This window comes from Chiloscyllium plagiosum, unplaced genomic scaffold, assembly GCF_037043375.1.
Source record: "Chiloscyllium plagiosum isolate Xiang-an unplaced genomic scaffold, Cpla_swu_hap1 HiC_scaffold_14, whole genome shotgun sequence".
In the NCBI taxonomy this organism is placed as follows: domain Eukaryota; kingdom Metazoa; phylum Chordata; class Chondrichthyes; order Orectolobiformes; family Hemiscylliidae; genus Chiloscyllium; species Chiloscyllium plagiosum.
The window spans coordinates 20,839,834-20,863,483 of NW_028270152.1; the positions used below are offsets into that span (position 1 = coordinate 20,839,834).

At 40.2% G+C, this 23,650-nt stretch overlaps 1 protein-coding gene across 8 annotated transcripts in view; it reads right to left on the minus strand.

Moving 5' to 3' along the window:
- Window positions 1-23,650, minus strand: part of celsr3 (cadherin, EGF LAG seven-pass G-type receptor 3) — a 251,061-nt gene that overhangs the window by 173,565 nt on the left and 53,846 nt on the right. For all 8 annotated transcript variants that reach the window (XR_015759367.1, XM_087994121.1, XM_087994118.1 and 5 more), the window contains exons 3-5: window positions 15,870-16,092; window positions 1,972-2,087; window positions 188-276 (exon numbers count right to left, since the gene is read on the minus strand). Coding sequence is in view for 7 of the 8 variants with exons in the window: in XM_087994121.1 (XP_087850247.1) it covers window positions 188-276; window positions 1,972-2,087; window positions 15,870-16,092 (428 nt within the window). In the remaining variant the exon portion in view is untranslated. The remainder of the gene's footprint in view (window positions 1-187; window positions 277-1,971; window positions 2,088-15,869; window positions 16,093-23,650) is intronic.

A 23,650-nucleotide genomic window follows, 5' to 3' on the forward strand; every position in this document is an offset into this window, starting at 1 on the left:
GCCTGCCTTGCCACCTTCAATGATCTGTGCACAGTCTTCCTGCTCCTGCACCCCTTTTATGAACTTCCTTACATGGATTTGCACAATACAAGTCTTGCCAACAGATTAACTGCTTAGAGATTAATGTTTAAAAGGTTCAAAGTCAAGAACAACCGATAATAACACAGAATTAGTATTAATTTACTACCTTGTTGTAGTATTGAACTTGTATAGTGTGCCACTGCCCGTCACTGACACCTCCAGGAAGATATGGGGTTACCACCGTCATGGACTCTCCTGCAAAAAGAATATTTCAACACAGACTGTAAGCTTGTGGTTTTCTTCAATTTAATAAAATCTTAAGATTTAGGAACAGATGTAGACTCTGGACCATCAAGTCTCCTCTACCATTCCATGAGATCATGGTTACTCTGAACCTTTGATTCTCTTGCTTATATAAAATTTGTCTATCTCAGCATTGAATGTAGCCAATGAACCACCTTCTACAGCAAAGAACTTCACAGATTCACTATCCTCACAGAATAAATCTCTCCTCATCTCTGTCCTAACAAGGTGATCTCTTACTCTGAAATTGTGCGCTCTGATCCTAGACTCTCCCACAAGAGGAAACAACCTCTTAGTATCTACCCTGTCAATCTTATGTTAAAATAGCTTTGTCTTGCATTCATCTAAACTGCAATGTGTATAGGGCAAATTTACTCAATCTCCCCTCATACCTGGAGATCAAATGAGTGAACCTTTTCCGGACTGCTTCCAATGCCAGTATCTTTCTTCAGAAAAGGGTCCAAAACCGTTTGAAGCATTCCACCTGTGATCTAAATAGTGCCTTGTATAGTTTTCACAAAACATCCCTACTTTTATACTAAATAGTCTCAATCTTTCACTGCTCAGCTGCCACATTCATTGTACTGTCAGACAAAAGTCATAAAAAATTATCAAGAATGTGTATGAGACTTTAACACCTATTTTCCAATCCTGCAAAGTGAGAAGGGTAAATAAGCTTGTTCAGTTTTAAACATAAGGTTTGCAACAGACTGAATCTGGACAATACACGCAATCCATGATGTGGATATGTGTTTGTTGGACTGGGGTGGACAAAGTCAAAAGTAACAAGACACCAGGTTATTGTCCAACAGGTTTATTTAAAATCACAAGCTTTTGGAGTGTTGCTCTTTCATCAGGTGAAGTGCTGACAAAGGAGCAAATCTCCAAAGGCTTGTGATTTTAAATAAACCTGTTGGACTATAACTTGGCGTCATGTTAATTCTGACTTTATTCACACAAGATCAGACATTTCCCACTTCTCATACATCTCTGCAGAAAAACAAATTTGAGTACAGAAACATGTCTCACATTATCATAACTAACCTGTAAACATGCTCATTAAAACGGCACAAGAAATAAGTTTCTGAATGTGAAAATAGGATTGTGCCAGTCAGATATCGCATACACCTGATAAAATTTGACAATCGGTTGGCTATATTTATTGAACCGATATTAACATTAAGATTCCATTTGTATTTAAATTTTATGCTTGGTACAAGAGCTCTATAATGGAAAATGTGTAGATCCATTAATATTTAGTATGATGAGAAAGTGAATTGGCTCACTAGAATTGCAAACGGTGGGAACTGATTTGTCCTATTTGAAAACTATGCAATTGAACTGCACAAAAACTAATTTTATCTACTTGACAGCTTTAAGTGAAGTGAAAAGAACTGCATCACAGGAAGTACAATCCTAGATTCAGTATGTTCTAGGGATGACTAGCTGCATTAGACTAAACCAAATAGGTTGCTATTAAGAATTGTGTTGTCTTTTAACCTGAATTGCCCATAATGGATATGGAATTCTCCGAGATCGCATAGAATGGACTGGACATTATTCAATAAATAATGGGGATTTATTTCTAGATCAAGTAATGATGTAATTGAATTGAAACTGCAATGCATAAATATGTTTTGTACAAACCTGTTGAGTACTTCAACTGGGCCTGTCCATCAACGATTTCCACTGCAATAAAATCATGTTTTTCATTAAATCGCCCATTGTAAAACAGGAGGCCATTATTTTCTTGTGTAGCGAACCTGAAAATACAGACAATAAACTTGGTAAGGAAATGTATTTCTATTTCTGGAACTCTCTTTCACAATATCTTCGGCAAGAAGCATGTGACTCCGATCAGTCACTAAAATTTTGCCAAGAGCTCTCTCTGAACTGTTACTTACTGATGGACAATTACAATGTTGAACTAATGGTCTCAACTCTGACAGGTCCACAGGCTTTACATCAAGGAAGTTTATCACTGACCTATAAAGCAAAATGAATTCGCAATTTTCCCAGCTGAGCATAAATGATAGTGAATGACTGAAACAGACACACCAAGAAAGTATGAAGAAAGCTATAGTTTGTGGGCTGTTATCATGGGAGTCACTTCAGTGCAAAACACAGTTCAGTGTACTACACGTCTCACACAGGCATAGGTAATCCTGCCAGACAAAAATCATGATTCACCAGTCTCCTTTTCAGAGAATAAAGCAAAAAAGATGCTTTTCTTTCTAGTTATGGAATTTAACTAATTTAACAGACTTCCATTTCCATTTGACACAGGTACAAAAGATCTACTCTACCTGTTGTGCTAAAGCTTTTGCTTCAACTTTTGATGCCTATGGATTATCTGTGAGTTCCAAACAGGAGTCATTTATGTAGTGGTTCTTTATGAAGAATCATAGGTCTTTGACAATGTACTTGACATAAAATTCATGCATCCTTGTGAAATATCACGAAGTTTTGCTTCAGTAACATCAGATTTTTAGTTAATATACTCTTTTTCTCAAACTTTTCTTAGTCTTCTTGCTCCCTAAAGTTTTAATAGTATAGTCACTTGCAATTACATGTTTGCTCACTAGGCTGCAGGTAAAATCATCCATCTGCCATGGGAAGGCCTCCAAGCCTTTTGTTTCTTTCTCTTCTGTTGACCCAACCAGTACCCCTCCACTGGCACACTCACTCAATTGGCTGAACTGGTCCTCACCCAACTTCTGTTTCAATTCCTCCCACCTCTTTCAGACCAAAGAGGTAGCCATGGGCAGTTGCATGGGCCCCAGACATGCCTGCCTCTTCGCTGGATACGTGGAACAGTCCATCTTCCATAGTTACACTGGCACTATTCCCCAGCTTTTCTTCCATTACATTGATTACTGTATTGACAGCACCTCATGCTCCATTATGGATGTTGAACAGTTCATCAACTTCACAAACACCTTCCATCCTGACATCAAGTTCACCTGGACCATCTTGGACACCTCCCTCCCGTTCCTGGACCTCCATTTCCAGCAACACACTTAACACTAATCTACTTCAAACCCAACCGATCCCACAGCTACTTGGACGACACCTCCTCCCACCCCTCTCCTGTAAAAATGCTATCCCTTGCTCCCAAGTCCTCTGCCTCCACCAAATCTGCTCAGAGTCCAGAACATCCCAGATCGTGTCCTACTTCAAGGACCACAATTTCCCCTCCCATGTGGTCAATAATGCCCTCCGGCACATCTCCTTCACTTCCCACATGTCTGCCCTTGAACCCCACTCCTCCAACAGCAAAAAAGATAGAACCCCCTCCAGTCCTCATCTTTCCACCCCACCAAACTCTGGATACAACGCATCATCCTCTGACATTTCTGCCACCTATAGTCAGATCCCACCATCAGAGATTTATTTCCCTTCCCCGCTATCAGCATTCTGCAGAGACCATTCTGTCCGCGACTCCGTCGTTAGGTCCATGCACCCCACCAACCCACCTTTCACTGCTGGAACCTTCCCTTACCACCAAAGAGATATAAAACCTGCGCTTACATGTTCCCTTTCATCTCAATCTCCTCTACATCTGGGAGACAAGACACCAGCTCATGGAATATTTCAGGAGAAGATCTCCGAAACATGGACCAAACAATCCCACTGTTCTGTGGCCGACCACTTCAACTCTCTCTCCCACTCTGCCGAGGACAAGTCAGTCCTGGGCATCCTCCACTGCTAAATCCTAGCCACCCAATGCCAAGAGGAAGTATGCCACACCTTCTGCCTTGGGATCCTCCAACCACACAGAATCAATGTCGCTTTCACCAGTTTTCTGATCTCCCCTCCTCCCACCTCACCCCAGATCCAACCCCCCAACTCAGCATCACCCTCTTGAACTGTCCCACCCATCCATCTTCCTTCCCACCTATCCGTTCCAGCCTCTGCTCTGACCTATCACCATCACACCCACATCTGCAACCACCTAACGCCTCTCCAGCTACCTTGCCCCCAGCAAGGTCTCTCAGCCCCCTTCCCACCCCCCACATTCCTGATGAAGAGCTTATGCCCAAAACATCCAATCTCCTGCTCCTTTGATGCTGCCTGACTAGCTGTGCTTTTCCAGCACCACTTTTCGACTCTGATCTCCAGTCCTCACTTTCTCCCAGAGCAGGTATAATCACAGAGTTTAGAATTTCAGACATTTTGTTTTAAATTATTCATTTTTGGGACGTAGCTGTCTATGGTAATCTGACAATTATGATCTGTTTCTAACTGTCTTTCAAAAGGAAGTAGTGAACATTCTTTTTGAGTTGCTACAACTATATGCTTACATAATGGTAGATAGATTAGAAGTTTCAAGATTTACTCCAGCACCAATAAAGGACTAGCAATTTACATTCAAGTCAGAATGGTTGATGAAGAACCACAGAGGTGATAATGTTGCCTGTTACCTTCCTGCTTGATGGAGTTGACAATGTTGAGAAGTGCTGCCAAAAAAGGCTTAGACATTTCTTGCAGCACATCCTGCCTATACCATCACAACTAGTGTTAGATGCTTTAGCTATTGGATAAAGTGCAGATCAAGGAAACTCCTTTATTTGAATGGTGTCAAACTTGTTGAGTTTGACACAGCTACAAGTATCCCGGTTATAGAATCCCTACAGTGTGGAAACAGGCCATTTGGCCCAACAAATCCATGTCAACTCACTCCCCTACCCTAATACTCTATATTTACCTCTGACTAATGCACCTAGCCTAGCCATCCCTGAACGCTATGGGCAATTTAGCATGGCCAATTCACCTAACCTGCATATCTTCGGATTATGGATTATGTCAGAGCTATTTCATTACATTCTCATCAAGTGTCTTGTAGACTGCCATACAGCTTTGAATCTACTGCTGAAAAGTCAATTTTTGTTTGGCACAACTAACTGTTCAACAATTATTAAAGTCTTGCTGATAAATACTGTTTTTTTTAAACTTCGTTACAATCAATCTTCCCACTTAGTGGCTAGAATGTATATCAATGTTGGTACATGAACTAGCAGATCCATTTTTATTGCTGCTCCAATTATCAGATTATTTTAACTTGCTTTTTGAAAAATGCACCATGTCATATCATAAAAAGACACTACATTATGTTATATTCAAACAAGGTCTACCAAAAGACTATTTCCCAAATATAGTAATTAAATTTGCAAATAAAAACACGAACATCATCCAGACAATAAGTTATCTAACCTTTACAGGAAGCCAGACTAAAGACTTCTGTTCAACCGGTTTAAAAAGCAGTAATTCTCCCTCTTCCTCCTGATCTTGTTGGCTCACTCAAGCAACTCCAATCAAAGGATTTTTGAGATGAGTTGTCCCCAAGCAGTGACGCCAACCTAAATAGGTAGTATGTGAGGGAGAGCCACTGCATGCTGGGGCCTACTCTATTTCTCAGCTCTCATTCGGAGAGGAAATAGTGGGAACCATATGATGGACAACTTCATCCTCCTTCTCATTCACACTCAATGCAGCAAAAACATAACATAAAACTGATGCAAACATTTCAAGAATACAGCCTTCATGCATGACTATGCCCTTTGCAAACTGAAATCTGCTTACCAACCGTCCTTTCCTTTCACCTGCCAGACTGCATCAAGAAAGACTTCACTGCAACTGTAACATATAATTAGAACAAGAACTCTTCCAACCAAAACATGGCAAAGTGAGCATCCTCACAATGCCTCCCTTTTTCCACTCTATTGGAGCTGTTGCTTTAGTTGACATATATCTCTATGTATAAATCACACAAAAATATAAGCATGCATTTTCTTCAAAACAAAGGAATTAATGAAGCTATCTTCATTACGGTTATCAAATTACAGGAGGTGCATCAAAAATTACTTTTCTTTATACAGTAAAGCTGACAATTTAATTTTACACATAAATGGTTTAAACTAGTTTTTAGGAGCTTAGAAGGCTAATTACATGATCCATTGTTTTATCGGGTAATATTCTGCTATTACATTAAATGTATCTTTCCCTCCTTTCACTTAGTTTTTAGTTTTACCAAGACAGACTTTGTTTCATCATCAGTATAAATGTAAATACAAGATTTGAAGAATATTTGTACAATATAAAAGTAGAAATGCTAAAAATACTAGCAGTTCAAGCAGCAGTTGTACAGAGAAACAGATTGAGAACTTCAGGTTGCTGAGATTCTGCTGAGTATATCCAGCATTTTCTGTTTTCATTTTACCATCTGCAGTACTTCACTTTTGCATGAGTGCTTGTTTTATAATTCATTTCATAAGCTGAAATATATTGCTGGCAGCTACATCTATAGCAAATCACATTTCAAGTAAAAATGGATTTAGGATCTTGACAGTAGAAAGTCACTTGATCCAATGAGGTCATACCAACTCTGTGAAGAGAAAATTCCCTCATTCTACCTCACCCCGTAACCTGACAAGTTTATTTCCCTCAAGTGTCTTTCCAATTTTCACTTGAACTCATTGATTGATTCTTTTTCCACCAGGACTAAAGGAGAAAAAGAAACTGCACCATCCTCCTTCCACATTTGGAAAGGCCGGTAAACTTCATACTTTTTCTTTTGTAAATTTGTAATTTGCAAACACATACAATGTAGACTAGCCAAAATGCCAATGCTCTTCAGTTCATAAATTGATTAAAGTTAAATTAATTTTAAAATTAAGAAAATTATTACGACCACTCATCCCATTGAACTCATTTTGGCTGTCTGGACAGCAAGCCAGTCATTCCCCCCCGTTTTTTTTTCCCAATGAAGGACAATTTCAGTCAAGTGCACACCCTAATTTTCTTTGAAAATCACTGTGTTGGGTCTCACAGAATAACAAGCATGTAATCAATCACCACAATGAAGATTTGAAACCCTGGTGGGGGTCTCTTGGTTCAGCGATCGGTCAATAAGCACACCTGTAAAGGACTCTTTGTCAATCACACAAGCAATAGTTTATTCTTCGATACGGCTGGGTCGGTAGACTCTGAACAGCCCAGTAATATGAGTATTCCTAGACCACCGAAAGAATCTGACGGCTTACAGAGTTTGCATAGGGTTTATATACATTGTTCATAGTCAGACATGGAGATTGATCGCATAGTAACAACCAATCAAATCGCACAAGGCCCTCATGCATTTTTGCCTTAGCCTATCACGATTTCTTTTAAACAACCTGTTCTTAGAATCGTATTTGCCCTGCCTTGTGGCTAAGGTTAAACAGGTACTTCTGCAATTAAATCGGATCTATATCAGTCTAGAGTTTCTTGTTTCTGTCTGGTTCAATGCAATTTAACAATGCAGAAGCCATTTTGTGCAGCTCCTTCAGTCACTTTGGAGGGCGGTGCTGGGGGCGGACAGCAGGGCAGGCGGGCAGCAGTGTTGGATGGGATTGGGGGTGGGGTGGGGTGGTGAGGTGCAGTGTTGGATGGGGTTTGGGGCAGGGTTTGGGGGGTCAGGCAGGGGGGGCGGAGTTGGATGGGTTTGGGGGGTGGGCGCGGTGCGGTGTTGGATGGGGTTTGGAGGGGTGGGTGGCGGGGGCGGTATTGGACGGGGTTGTGAGGGGGCAGGCAGAGACTCACAAGCAATGTGCTGCTGCCTAGTTTGAACAGGGAGCAGACTTAATTGAAAACTCCAAGCCCCAGAGGAAAGGTATTGAATTGAATAACCGAATAATCAATTATTCAAACTGAATAGTGCCCGCTCATCTCGTTCGGATAATCAGGGTTCCTCTGTATAAGGCTTGCTTCACCTCCTGGTAAGCTTCCTTATGTCCTGGGGTCCACTTCCACATCCGTCCTTTTCCTAGCAACTAATGTGAGGGTTTTAGTGTGGTTTCCAGATCAGAAACAAAGTTGCAATACTAACTGACAAGTCTCAAGAACGGTCTCAGTTGAGACTCATTCTCTGGTCCAGAGGCCTTCGTGACAGCTGCATCTTCTTGGGTGCCTTGTGTCATCTCTCGCCATCAATTAGGTAACCAAGGTATGCAATGGAATCTCTAAACAACTCTCATTTTTCCCTGTTCACTTGTAGGCCGTTCTCCTGCAACCTCTTTAGGGTTTCCTTAAGGTTCCTCAAATGCTCCTCTTTGATGGAGCCAGTGACCAAAATATCATCCACATAACACTGGACTTCTGGCAACCCACTTAAAATCTGCTTCATGGCCCTCTGAAATAGTACTGGCATTGACTTGATACCAAAAGGAAGTCGCTTGTTGCAGGAACATCACCTGTAACTATCGTCAGTTGTGGCTGAGACTCTTCCATGACCCCCAATCTGTAGTAAGTAGGCTTGCGGCAGATCTAGTTTTGAGAATTTCCTTTATCCTGCCAGTCCACTGAATAAGTCTTCTATAAGTGGAAGTGGGCATTGATCAAACCCAGAGCTGAGTGGACTGTGACCTTAAAGTGATGACAAATCTTCACCACGCCATCTGCTCTTAAAATTGGAATGACTGGAGAGACCCAATCATTAGTGGTCACTAGTTCCAATGCTCCAAGATTCACAGCCATGCCAGTTCCATCTCCACTTTAGACCAGATGGCATACAATACCGGACATGCCTTCAGACTCCTTGGACGAACCTCTGGCTTCAGCTGTATTTTAATTTAGACTCCATTCACTTCACCCTGGGTTCCCTTGAAGACATATTTTTACTTGTCCGGATCTCTTGCAAAGTCATGTTTGAGTCTGCCAGCCTATTAATCACGCCCCAATTCAACCTTAATATATGTAACCATGAGCGTCAGAATAATGCAGGGTAATCACCTTTCACTATGTATAGTGGCAATTCCACACATTTGCCCCGTAACTGTCCTTTCACCAGTGCACAGCCCTTCAGTGGCACCACTTCTTCTGTGTAGGTCCATAATGTAATCTTGGCAGGCTTCAATTGTAGTGCCCTTAACTTCTCCAGGTGATTCAGGAATCAGAGATACTGCTGTGCCCATATCGACTTCCATCTTTACTGTGATTTTTCTCTCTAATTTGGGGGGAACCCCAATCAAATTCACCCAGTACTGACAGAGTACTTAACTGAAACTCTGCTGACTCTGGGCCTTCTGCTTTTTCTGCAGTCCCAGCTGACTCCCTGTCTACTTCCTGTTCCTGATTGGCAGTATGAATCTTATACCTTGTCCTCAGGATTGTTTCTTTTGGCTTCCCCTTGTTTAGGTTGTAACTGGGAATTTCAGCAATGTGGTCCACTCACTCATATTTTTGGCACTAGGCTCGAGTTCAACACGTTGACTTCTTGTGACCAAGCTTGCCACATCGGTGACATTCTGCTGAGTTTCTGCTACTTTATGCAGTGTTACCTGAGCAGTGACACCCAAATGTTGCTTTACTGGCTACCAAACCATTGAGGTAGCAATTTTGAAAGCTTCCTCGGAATTCAGTTCTCTCTATTAGTAGCTTCCTTTGAATATCTTAATGTTGGATGCCACAAACCAACTAGTCCCGCAAGGCATACTAGAGGAACCTGCCAAATTCAATGTTCCACTAATCTCTTTAAGGTGGTGACAAATTGGACAATGGACTCTCCTGCATATATATATATATATATATATATATATATATAGATTGCACCTTCATGAAGGCTTTTATAATCTGCTAAAATTTTGTGGATTGTATGGATTACATTAAGGTGTTTTGTACCACATACTTCTGATTGCCAAACAAACAACACTATTTATTTATATCAAAATTTTTCCCCTACCTCATTTACTGAATATCAATGGGCATGTAGTAAATTATACAAATCACTAAAACTTGTTCAACCAAAATAAACAGCCATTCAAGATGTAAAACATGTTGAACAAGCAAAACAATGCCTCAACCTAACAACACCACATCTGCGCTTGAAAATCCAATTCATTCCAATTTTACAATAGCTTTGGCACTTTTACTGCAGAATCAAATATGTTTGAGGATACCTAGCACATCCGGAATTGTTCAGTTGATAATAATAACAATAAGGTTTCTCAGGAAGCCACTCAATGTAAATGTCTCTCAACGCTGGCATTAAACATTAGTTGAACGACAATCTATTATTGTTTGGGTCTAAGTATGTTATATTAAAAAAACCACAAGATAGGGCTACAACAATCTTTACATCCTTATTATTATTGGCCTGTTGCCCAAACATCCATCCCTAACCGCGCCCCCTACCAACACACACACCCCGGGTCATCTGACCTGCTCTATTAAAGGGGCAGCATGTACCCCAAATACATTCAGAAACTAGATGGGTTGGTATTGACGTCAGATACTCCAGTTATATCTATTATTTCTACCACTTATTGTGTTGTTACCAGCCATGAAGGTAAAATTTGTAAAATATTCAGTCCACGCTACAGCTGGTCTGCTGCTGTTATGCTACCTACCACAACTTTAGAATGTCATGGATGATATCAATACAACTGCCAAATACCAGACAGCAGTAAGAAATGCTGAAAAGCTAAACTATTACATCAAATAAGAAAGCATTTGGCAGTGCTATTCACTATCTCTGCTTGAGGAAGCCCAGCAGACTACTGACTAATTCAGTTAATTTGGCTCAACTCTGACAATATTGGGAAAATTCATGAAGAACATGAATATGTTGACTGGAAAAGTAGAAAAAAAATGTTGCCTATTAAAAAGAAATTCAGAAACAAAATAGCTTCTCATTACCAGTAAAAGACGGATTTAGCTATCACCCATTGTAATAAAGTTAAGCTCCAAAGGATTGGAAGTAGCTCAAATGATCAATGGGACATTTTGGCAATAATGGATCAGAAATGAGATCTATGTAAAAGAGAAGAATTACCATTTAATAATTAAATGGAAAACGTCACTTGACTAAGGATAGTAACTCACTCAGTATAACACCTTTCATGGATTAAGTGTCCTTGATGGCACTTCAGGGAAGAGGCAGGATTTGAGCAATAACAGTGTTCGTAAATGTGACAGAACGCATAAGCAGCTTTTGGGGAGGCTTTTAAATGCACAGAGAAGAGTAACCAGTGATTGGAGTTAGAGGGTTCCAGAGAGGGCAGCAAAGTGGCTGAAAACAGGGTGAAACTGAAAAAAAGGGACTTTGCACACAAATCCAACTTCAAATGGCCAGGGCTGAGAGGTGCAAGAACAGGAAGCATTATAATTAAAGATGCAAATTTGGAATTCAATGCATCAAGGGCTGGTGGTAAAGTGACAACATAAGGTGGCAGACAAAGTTTGGATCAGATAGCATTTACACAGATAAGAATATGGGCAGCTTCTTGAGGTTTCAGACATTCGGTCATGTTGTACCTCACCTTTATTTTATTCAAGTGCAGGCTGAAAACTTCAATCCACCCAGCATGCACAACCTCTTCGGAAAAGACAGAAATATAGAACTACATTGCACTGTTTAATGGTCTGGCCCGAATCGGTGCCCACAGGTTCTGAACTCCTCCACCCAGAGTAAATACTTTCTTTGCGGGCTGCAATTTGCATCTTTGTTGGCCAAGTACAAATTATATCAGGTTTTTTAAGAAGGATTTTCACAGCAAGGCCCAGTAAGATTTCTTGCCATACCTTAGCCAAACTTGGATATTCCTGCTCCTTGGATGCTGCCTGACCTGCTGTGCTTTTCCAGCACCACTCTAATCTTGACTCTGATCTCCAGCATCTGCAGTCCTCACTTTCGCCTCATTTCTTTAACTGCCTGCCCATATCATCCCTTGTACCTTATTCTATCCCTACTTTACCATGTGTCATTCCCAGAATAACATGTCAAAATGGTGGATAAGATGAACAGTGGGCTATGTGACAACCAGCTCCTCATCCCAGGGCTGTCCTTGACCGACTGATGTCAGAGAGTTTCTGTAGTTGTGGCCTACTGTTTAAGGCGGTGTAGTAAAAATCCTTTGGGGCATTCTTATGTTGGCTAAAATCCTGTCACTATAATCTACATTACCATTCTCAGCCACAGAAAGAGCTTTAGGCCAAAACATTGATGCCTGAGAAAATATAGTTCATAGGATTAAAGTGATCAAAGAGTATGGGGTGAAACCATGACTAGGGTACTGAGTTGGATGATTAACCACGATCACAATGAATGGCAGAACTGGCACAAAAGGGCTGAATAGCCTATTCCTACTCCTATTTTCTAGTTCCTGGCACTCCTTTACTTGACTAAGGCCTGCTGGCAACTATGACAAGCTTCCTGTTTGTGTGTCAGCACTGAACCTGATATTTCTGTGTGAGGGGGCAAAACACAATGGCAGGGCAAGGTAGTTTAAGAAGGGTTACTGTAAGTACCCAAGTAGGCTCAGAATGAGTGAGTACTATGACAATAAGCAAAGACCCCACAGATGCAGACTGCTCCTGTCCATGAATGCACAGCATCCTTATTGCAGCGTTACAATGATTGTTTTTGTGCATCCAAAGATGCAGAAGTGTCCTGTAAGTGGACTGAGCTTGTGCCATGAGGGTTCTTAGAGCCTGGTACATGCTGGGTGCCTTTATGGATGCACTTGGGGTTTGTGTGACTGATGCCCATGGAGCATACCCTAAGATGGTAGAGCCTAATATACAACATGGAGGTTCTCTGTAGCAGGTGGCAAGCTGAATTCACCAGCTATCTAGTCTGGTTTCCATGTCGAGATTTTTCGATATCTAGCTTATTCGGTCTATTTAATAAGCTCAAAAGCTGAAGATAAAGAGACAGGCCATGAATAAGGCATTTAACAAGCTATAATCTTGCTTAATTGTTCAGTCATCAATCTTCAAAGTATAAAATCTGGGGCAAGATAGTACCAATGTCAATAGGTCTCGTCAGACCTATCATCCGATTTTGCCATTGCTCAAGCCCCTATAAGATTTTGCACTCGAGAACTATTCTTTGAATCGATGTTTCATTTTTAAAGAACTCTATGAAATGACCCCTTCATCATTTAAATATAGGAGCATTCTCCCCGAGATGCAGCATACAGAATAGATTACGGTTCTTTAGATAGGATGTGACCCAGAGATTCGTAAACTACTAAAGAATAACTTCCTCCCTTGGTGTATCAGCCCAATGTGATAAAGATCAACATTATACTAGTCTTTTTGATTGCTTTTGTACTGTGGCATATAATTGGATATCCAACTCCCTTTGCACTTCCACAGTTTTCTTGATCCTAAATGGGTAAACTCATATCTTCCACGCTTAAGTTTATTTGCTACAGCTTTTCACCACTCATTTATTCGATGTCTGTTATACCTTATTAGATTTTCACAATTAACTGTACCTTCTAATTCATGTCTCCCTCAAAGTTGGATATATAACTTCATCCTATTCATCCAAGTCATTGATATGCATCATAAAAAGCTGATGTCGCATGATGGAGCCTAAAGGAACATTCACTTTCCATTTCTCATTACAGCCATCCAAGTGTGTGACTGAGTCAAAGGACCCACTAACGCAAGGTGGAAACAACTCTTTACTTTGGGCTTGTGTGATCAGGCTCAGATGAAGGTCCAAATGCATTTCAGAATAGGGCAGCCTGCCGTCAAGTCATGTCCAGGTCCCAGACTTAAAAATCCACCTACCAACTGTTACACGCAGTCCTATGTTGGTCTTAGAAGTTATTTTTAGATGTTCACTCCTTCAATCTTCCGAACCATCTCTAAGCAAACTGCATGGTGTTACTCATGCAAAAATTCACTCATGCAACATTAACACCATATGGTGTTTCTTTGCTCTAGTTTCTCTGGTTGTAATCATACCAGGCTCCTTTTCCAGGATTTTGATGGGACTTTATGCTTGTGGAAACCAGAATGTTTCTGCTGTGATTCAGATTATGAAAAGGTCTCATTTGTTTTATTCCGGTAGCAGCTAGCTTTTAACATACGAGCATTGGCATTTTAGATCCTTTGGGACCAAATGTCACAATCGATACATTTTTAAATAACAGGACTTATGCTTAATATCATGCTCTCTAACTTATCCTATTAGTCAAAAAGAAGAAAAATGCAATTTTTTGCTATTCACAAAACCTGAAAGACTTGCACATTAAATTGGTTTACTTCCAAGTGATGGAGGTGGAAAAGCTTTACACTTTATAAATATTAAACACAGCAGCTTTCTTCCTTCCCTCTCCATCAGTTAACTTAGCATCTCTAGTAGGATTATGATGTGACCTTTAATATATTTGATTTTGTAAATCCCTCGTTTTATGTCTCTATGCTAAATATTTGATTGGCACCCAATAAGACTCCTGCCCAACTTCTGCATGACACAACAGCACGTAAAGATAATGACAAAAAAACCTTTTTCATATCATTTAAATACAGATTTAATCAAACACTTTCAAAATAATATTAACCTACTGTGTGCTCGCTCCTCAACACCTACTGTTGGGTGAATTGACAAGTGTGACAAATCAGTTCCTGTGAAATAAACTTGGTTTGCTCAATGTTGGCACAATAATGCTGCAATTTCACTGGTCTATCTGAATTAGTTCCAGTAGGCCACTTGCAACCGTAAATGAAAATTAAATCTATTTTGTTCCAGTTTTCAATAGAATTCTATGTCAAACAACTGCAAATTAAAGGCTGCCACTTACTTAGGTCAGTATTCTATCAATTGTGGCATAGCAGAAGGTGATTCTACTGACCATACTGCATAAACAGATAGGTCTTTACTCCCCATCAATCTTTTTACTGGCAAAATCAACAGGTGCACATTCCCTGGAACTGCAAAGTCACCTCATATATCTCAATCACATTCAATGCATGTCTATTGGGTTATTTTTTTCCCTTGGAGGCTTATATAAATGTGCCTGTACAAATTTATTAAAAGATTCTTAACAGCAATTTGGTAGTCCACCCCTGCTCCACGAGAGTTAGCAATTCCAGATTTCCCATTCCAATCACTGAATCTCTCTGCTTCTACTTCTGCCTGTAAATTCCAACTTCAATTTCAGCCATCAATCTTACTTCAATCAGTAAAATTTGCTTACTCCACTAGCCAAAGCTCAATTCCTATTGACACCTACCATCAGACCAAAGTAAATCACAAAGACCACTGTCCAGTGAATTACAGGGCCACCCTATATAATACTTGTATCCAAAAATCAGAAGCTCTCACAGATGGAGTATTTATAATGCTGCATTTTGAACATGCTCACTTTCTCAGCATCCAAGCAAACCTCAGCAAATCTGGAGGCACCTCACTCATCCGGAGAATAAACCTGTTGCGCCTACAGACATCCACTTCATTTAAATTTGTAGACATGACTTTAGCGAACATGATCACCTGAGTAGCAAAAACCTGCCAAATCTCACAGTAGAAACATGCTCCATGAGTAACACAATATTGCAGCTTCCAAATTGATTGTTTCTGAAAGACTCCATCCTCATTTCCATTAGAATTAATCCCAAGGAGAATTTTGATAAAGCGTTTTTAAGGTACACTGGAATAATTAATAAATGGAAAGTTCCCCATACAACTGCAAGCATTTTTGACTACTGCATTTCACTTCAGCATAACCAGTTTCTCAGCAGAAAAAGCACAGAGTGTACATAATACTCACGACAGGGATATTGTCATGTGAAATCTTTGTCGCAGGCCATGAAACATCACAAACGACTTTGGTGGAAAAGATCGGGCTGTCACTTCACAATATGGCTTCTCATATCCTCCTGAAGGACAATTACACTTGAATCCGCCTGCTGGGAGGTTCGTGCAAGTTCCGCCATTTCTGCACACACCTGGAGAGCAGTGCCCAGACTGACTGTCCACTTCACAATGATCACCTGACCAGGGTTAAAGTGTAAATGTCAATGGAAGCACATCACAGATATAATTCCTTCCACTCAGTCAAAATCCAGCTTCTCATAAGCACAATGAAAGGCAAAACATTACCGTGTATATCGATCAATGTCTCTTGCTAAAAAAGATGATGTGGCATGGCAGCAATTTGAGAATAACAATAATTAACAGATTGTTTAAAGTGGAAGTTTGCAACATTCTCACAGCAACAAAGAAAGAAACAATGCTGAGAAGATTTAAAAATGTGTCCAGATCAGTCCAAAAACCAAACCAACATCCTAAAACTGGATGCACCCGTAGAAGATTCTGATAGCTTTCTCATCCCATATTTGGAGACTGAAGTTTTTATAGATATCGGATTCCGAAGATCTCTACTAAGCAAAATTACTTGGAAATATGATTAAATTAATATTTATTTCTTTATTTTTATTTACTCAAAAAACTTTCATAATTGGCTCATTGCAGCATAATACTGTCATTCTGTCCATTATTTGGATCAGCTGTTTGAAAGAGCTATACAACTAAAACCATTCTGCTGCTCTCAATGCAATGATTATTGATGATACACACAGATGTATTAAAGACCAGATTTCCACTATTGAGGTGGATAGCTCAAGTGTACGATGGAATCAGGCCCACCCCTGAAGCAGTGAACCCTTTAAACAGTTTCCAGACTGACCAAGGCCTCTATGCACAGCCCTGCACGAGTAGGGCCACCAAGCTTACTCAGGCTGCATTGCAGGTAACAAAGACTCACATTGCTGAGGAACATCCACTGACTAAACATGAAGCTGGACATAAATAATTCCATCCACCCATTACGAAGGCTGTTGTTTGGCCCTGTAGCTTTGCACACACTATATTAATCAATAAATAACCCCCAATCATTCCTCATACCCTCATGTCAACTCATGGCACTTATGTTCATTTGCCTTGTATACAATTTGTGCATATTTTTACATCTATAAACCCTGTAGTTACAACAGCATATATGAAACTGCTTAGAAAGTACCCTTTCATAATTTTGTTTTTATTTTAAAAACTGCTGCTACAATCCAAAATTAGTAATCAACTAGACTTCTCACACATTAATATCAGAATCTACCAGCACTTACAAGCCAAGCCTAATCACTAGCTGACAGCTCACATTCCCTTGAAAGGTTCAACATTGTTGACACAGAATATCTCTGGGGAGAAGACTGACAGCTTTATGATGTTATAATGTGCCATATTTCTACGATCATTTTTGTCAAAAGCTCAATAATTTCTCTACAGTGAAAGGGATGTGAGGCAATCTAGAATGAGAGTTCACCGTTTGAGGATAAGGGGTAGGCAAGCAGGAGGCTGGAAGGACACACCAAGCCAGGCAGCATCAGGAGGTGAAGAGATCAACGTTGTGGGTACAACCCTTCTCCGGGACTGATAAGGATAAGGGATAGCAGATTTGAAACAGGGATGAGAAGTTACTTCTCTCAAAGGGTTATGAATCTGAAATTCACCACCCCACAAAGCAGTGAATGCTGGGATACTGAGTAAATTTGAGGAGATAGATGATTTGTAATTAAGATGGATTACAGGGTTATGGAGAATGGGCAGGAAAGTGGAGTTGAGGCCACCCTGACTGCATTAAACGGTGTGCAGGCTCAAGGGGCTGAATTGCCCATTCCTGCTCCTAGTTCTTATGTTCTGTTCTGTGTGTAAAGGGTTATAACTTAGGTTATTGATGCTTTAAATGTCTAGTTTTAAAACAACAATCTCACAAGGTTATAGCAACTGACATTTTTAAAGAAAATTATGAATGGGTGTTTTTACAAAGTTCCACGTCTTAAGATGTTGCCACTATGTGATTCAGTAATTCTGTACAAAGTGGATCCTGGGTTAATGGGGACTGAAGTGCCATGTGTTAGCCTAGAGGATGAGAGAGGCCCTGGAAGGATTGGGAGACAGGAGTTAATATGGACAGGGCATAATAGATATATTCGGACCTTTCCTTTAAATAGATTTGTGAATCCAGACTGCAGCTCATGACTCTTCCAAAGGGTCTATTAACCATGTCATGAAGCAGCTGGTCTGACTGCAGAAGAAATCGTGAGGGGTTAGGAGATGCCTACTTTCATAATAATGCCAGCCAGATTGGGAGTGGAGGGTATGGGGCTTGCATATTACACCCTTATTCTATGCCACCAAATATTTGGAGCATTGGGAATGGAGTGGGAGTCCCAAAGCAGGTCCTGCATGAGATTGTAAATGACTCTGTGTGCTTATGGCTCTGTAAAATCCAGCACAATTCTTACAGAATTCTGAAGAAACTGAATTATCAATAAGCAAAACAACAGTTCCAAATACAATTCAGCATGAATTGCTGGATAATTTAGTTCTCTTTCCTAGAAAGGATAATCACCTTTAAGCCACCTTAATATCAGTCTTTGATGTATAAAAATGAAGAGTGAAATGAATACTATAAACCAATATTATCCATAATTCTCTGAAACTTTTATTATTTTCAAAAGGGCCATAGTACATTCTAACAATTAAACTTATTTTTGTTGGGGAGAGGTACTCATGGAGATGTTAATTACTAAGATTAAGTCCTTAAGGCTAAGTGCTTAACATCAACTAACAGTAGTCACTGATTTTAGCAGTTTCAAGTTGTGCTGTGGTCAAGTTCACTTTTGAGTGGATTTTCTCAATGAACAGATGGATTTTTCCTTCATTTAAAATGGGAATGAATTGTCAAACAAAGTGACCTATTCATGTCATATGCAGGTTGAGTGTCAAGTTTTGGAAGAAAAACCCAGCAAATCAAGATGGAATGTTCAACAGTAAACATTGAACAACTTTAGAATTTTTGATTTCTCCACTTAAAAGCATGAATTTATCCCCATGGATAAAATAAATGAACAATCATCAGAGGGAAAAAAATTTGCCTATAGGGAATGTGTTTTCTTCTCAGATAATTTAAATTTGCTGGTAACAGAAATTTGCCTTACTTATGAAGGCTAATTTCTAATTTATATGCTGTCAGTAAATATACATCGTTCTTGAAAAAGCATTTTATGTTTTTTCTAGACCATGTGAGTTGTAAATAATGCATGCTATGTCAGTTTATTGGACATTAGTGACTGTTATGAACGGTGGGACTTTTATATGGTTACTTCTATTAGCAAGGAGACATTAAATAATGTTACTTTATAATAGATTGTCTTAGCAAAAGTTCAGTGTAGTTTGTCAATAATTGATGGAATCAGAGGCAGTATATTATATCAGATAACATTATTAGCAGAGGGCAATGGAACAGTGAAGTAAACTTTTAACCTAGCTTTAAATTATATTCACACTATTGGGACTAGTATCTCCTGTCTCTGATGACAGTCCAAGTAAAATAATATTGAGTGGGTTAAATAAGTTTGAGAGTACAGGCAAACCCACAGAATAATGGTGCCATTAAAACCACATTAAATATTGCCAAGAACAAAAATTCCACTGCACTATTCTTGCTGGGAGAATACATATCAACATTTGCACATTCCCAACATGTGATTTTGTGTCTGTGGACATAAAATCATGAGCTGGTATTGAGTAATTCCCTAAAAATTCCTCCAGGGAACAATACCATAAAATTTTATCACAAAAGTGGCAAACTCACTCAACATGTAGCTGCTTGATAAAATGACCAAATCGGAAATATTTAAAACCAACTAAAGTAAGGGCAGTTTTTTTAAGTAGCCATGTGCTAGAAGTGGTGACTTCCTGGTACTCACACCTGTATGGAAGACATTAATTTTAAGTGATATTACCTTAGCAAGGAATATGCTACAGGAGGTGAGATACACCAAACAGGATAATAATGAGGTAAAATGTGGTATAACAGCATGCCAAGAACTGTAGAAGACAGTTTTATTTTTTCCCTATTATGATTTCACCATGAATAAAGCAAATACACAGGGCCTGGTGGTGTGGTGGTGATGCAGGGGTTGGGGACATGGGGTGGGAAGTACTGGAAGATGACACACTGTTACCGTTTCAATCTAGACTGGTAACTCTATTTTAAAATATCCAAAATGCCAGTTTCTTACTGAAAGTAGGAAGCCACAAGACACCACATTTCGAAGATTTTTTACTGTACAAAAAAATCAAACAAAGTGAACACTAAACACTTATGTCTCATTTTCAGTATGCCTTTAACAGACATGATCATGACATCATCACTATATCATATCGCCCGAGGGTATAAAGGTCTCATCCGACATCTTACTGTGGGATCATCTGAAGCATGACAGAATATTGTAACTTAATAGCTCAAGATTAGCATACTTATATGCCTGAGGAATACAATTTTTGCATACAATTGTTAGTTGTAAAAAATATCTATTGCACTCTTCAACACCATGATATCCATGTCCATGTTTTTGTGTAATGAGAGATAACAAAGACAATGTGCCAGCCACCACTATCAACATCCTCAGGTACGGTCTGTCCCACAAGCAGATAGACTCACTAAAGAAGGCAGCAGTGTGGTGTATAGTCAGGAAGGAGTTACACTGGCAGTACTCAATATCAACTCCGAACCCCATGAAATCTCATGGCATCAGGTCAGAGAGAGGCAAAAAAGCCTGTTGATTACAATCTACCAAACACCTTCTACTGACAAATCAACAGCACTCCATGTTGAACAATACTTAGAGCAAGCACTGAGGGTGGTAATATCACAGAACATACTCTGGTGAACGGCTTCAATATCCATCACCAAATATGGCTCATTTGCGCCACTGAGTTGGCCAAGTCTTAAAGGATGTAGTTACTATACTGGGTCTCAGCAACTGGTGAAGGAACCAACATGAGGAAAAAAATCTAACTGACCTTATCCTCACAAGATGTGCAGATATTGCATCCATGGCAGTATCGGTAGGAATCTTTGTGGAGATGAAGTCCTATCTTCACACTGAGGATACACTTAATTGTGTTGTGTGGCAATACTACTGTACTATATGGAACAGACTTCAAATAGATTTAACAACTCAAAATTGGACATCCATAAGGCGCTGTGGTCATCTGCAGCATATTTGTATTCAACCACAATCTGTAATCTCATGACCTGGCATATCCACCACTCTAACAATACCATCATGTCGGGTGATCAACCTTGGTTCAATGAAGGAATACGATGTCAGAAGCAGCACCAAACAGGCTAAAAGGTGTGGTGCCAACATGGTGCAATATAACACAGGACTACTTGCATGCCAAAACAGAGGAAGACAGGGCCAAGCAACCCCATAAACATTATATCTAAATTCAGTTGTCAATGGTGATGGGCAATCAAGCCATTAAATTTGAGGCACCTCAAATATTCCCATGCTAAACGATGGGGGAGTCCAACACATCAGCGCAAAAGACAAAACCAAAGCATTTATATCCGTCTTCGGCAAGGTGTGTCGAGTGGATAATCCATAGCAGCCACCTCCTATGAACCCCCCCCCCCCCATCACAGATGCCAGACTTCAACCAATTCAATTTGCTCCATGTGATATCAAGCGTCAATCAAAAGTTATAGATAATGCAAAGTTTTATGGGTCCTTACAGAATTCTAGAAATTGTACCAAAAACATATGTTCCAGAACTAGCTGTGGTCGAGCCAAACTGTTCCAGTGCAGCTATAACATTGACATCTACCCAACAAAGTGATAAATTGTCCATACATCTTACACATCAAAAACAAACCCAAACCAACCAATTCCCACTCTAAATCCACACTCAAAGTAATGGAAAGGATCATCAACAATCTTTTCAAGCACTACTTACTCAGCAACAAACCACTCACTAATGTTTGGGTTTTGCAAAGGCCACTCAGCTTCTGACCATGCTACTTCCTTGGTCCAAACATTGATAAAAGAGCTAGACTTCACATGTGAGATAAGAGTGAGTGTTCCTGACATCAAAGCTACATTTCATTAAGAGCTCTCGTAAAACTGAAAAATAGGAGGACTCTTCAATGCATGGAATCAAACCAGCTAAACAGGCACCAATTGTTGGAGATCAGCCATCTCAGCTCCAGGTCATCACTGCAGGAATTCTTCAGGGTGGAGTTCTAGTCCCAACCACGCTTGACTGCTTCATCAATGACCTGCCCTCCATTCGGAGGTTAAAAGTAGGAACGCTCACTGATAAGTGGATAGTGTTCAATACCATTCATGACCCCTCAGACACTGATGCAGCTCATGTTCATTGGGAGCAAGACCCATACAACACCCAGGCTTGGCCTAATAAGTGGAAAGCAACATTCATGCCACACAAATGCCAGGCAATGACATAAGCCCGTAAGATACAGGATCAGAATTTGGCCATTTGGCACACAGAGTCTGTTCTGCCATATGATCATGGCTGATATGTTTCTCAGCCTCATTCTTCTGCCTTCTCCTCATAACCTATGATCCTCTTACTGATCAAAAATCTCTCTCTGTCTTAAATGCACTTAGTGACTTGGCTTCCACAACTTTCTGTGGTAATAAATTCCACAGATTTACCACTACCTGACCGAAGAAAACCCAAAGCCATCAACCGGGGGCGGCACGTGGCTCAGTGGTTAGCACTGCTGCCTCACAGAACCAGGGATCTGGGTTCAATTCCCACCTCAGGCGACTGTCTGTGTGGAATTTGCACATTCTCCCAGTGTCTGTGTGGGTTTCCTCCGGGTTCTCTGGTTTCCTCCCACAATCACAAAAGATGTGCAGGGTAGGTGAATTAGGTAAAACAATGACTGCAGATGCTGGAAACCAAATTCTGGATTAGTGGTGCTGGAAGAGCACAGCAGTTCAGGCAACATCCAAAAAGCAGCGAAATCGACGTTTCAGGCAAAAGCCTTTCATCAGGAATGGCTTTTGCCCAAAATGTCGATTTTGCTGCTCTTTGGATGCTGCCTGAACTGCTGTGCTCTTCCAGCACTAGGGTAGGTGAATTGGCCATGCTAAATTGCCCATAGTGTTAGATACATTAGTCAGGGGTAAATGTAGAGGAATGGGTCTGGGTGGGATGCTCTTCGGAAGATCGGTGTAGACTTGATGGGCCAAAGGGTCTGTTTCCATACTGTAGGAAATCTAATCTAAAAACGGCCCCTCACAGAACAAGCCCTCCATCCCAGAATTACATGTAAACCTCCTCTGGACCCCCTCCCAAGTCAGCAAATCCTTCCTTAAATATGGGACCCAAAACTATTCATAATATTCCAAATGTGTTCTGACCAGAGCCTCAGCAGTATATCCCTGCTTTTGTATCTTAACCCTCCAAAATGAATGCTAACACTGCATTTGCTTTCCTAATTGCTAAATAAACTGCATGCTAAACTTGAGAGAATCCTTAACTAAGACTTACAAAGCTCTTTGTGCTTCAGATTTCTAAAACCTTTCCCCATTTAAAAAATAATCTATACTTCTGTTCTTCTTACCAAAGTGCATTACCTCACAATTTCCCACACTATTATATCTGTCACTTCTCTGCCCACTGTCCTAGACTGTCCAAGCCCTTCTGTGGCCTCCCAATCTCCTCAAC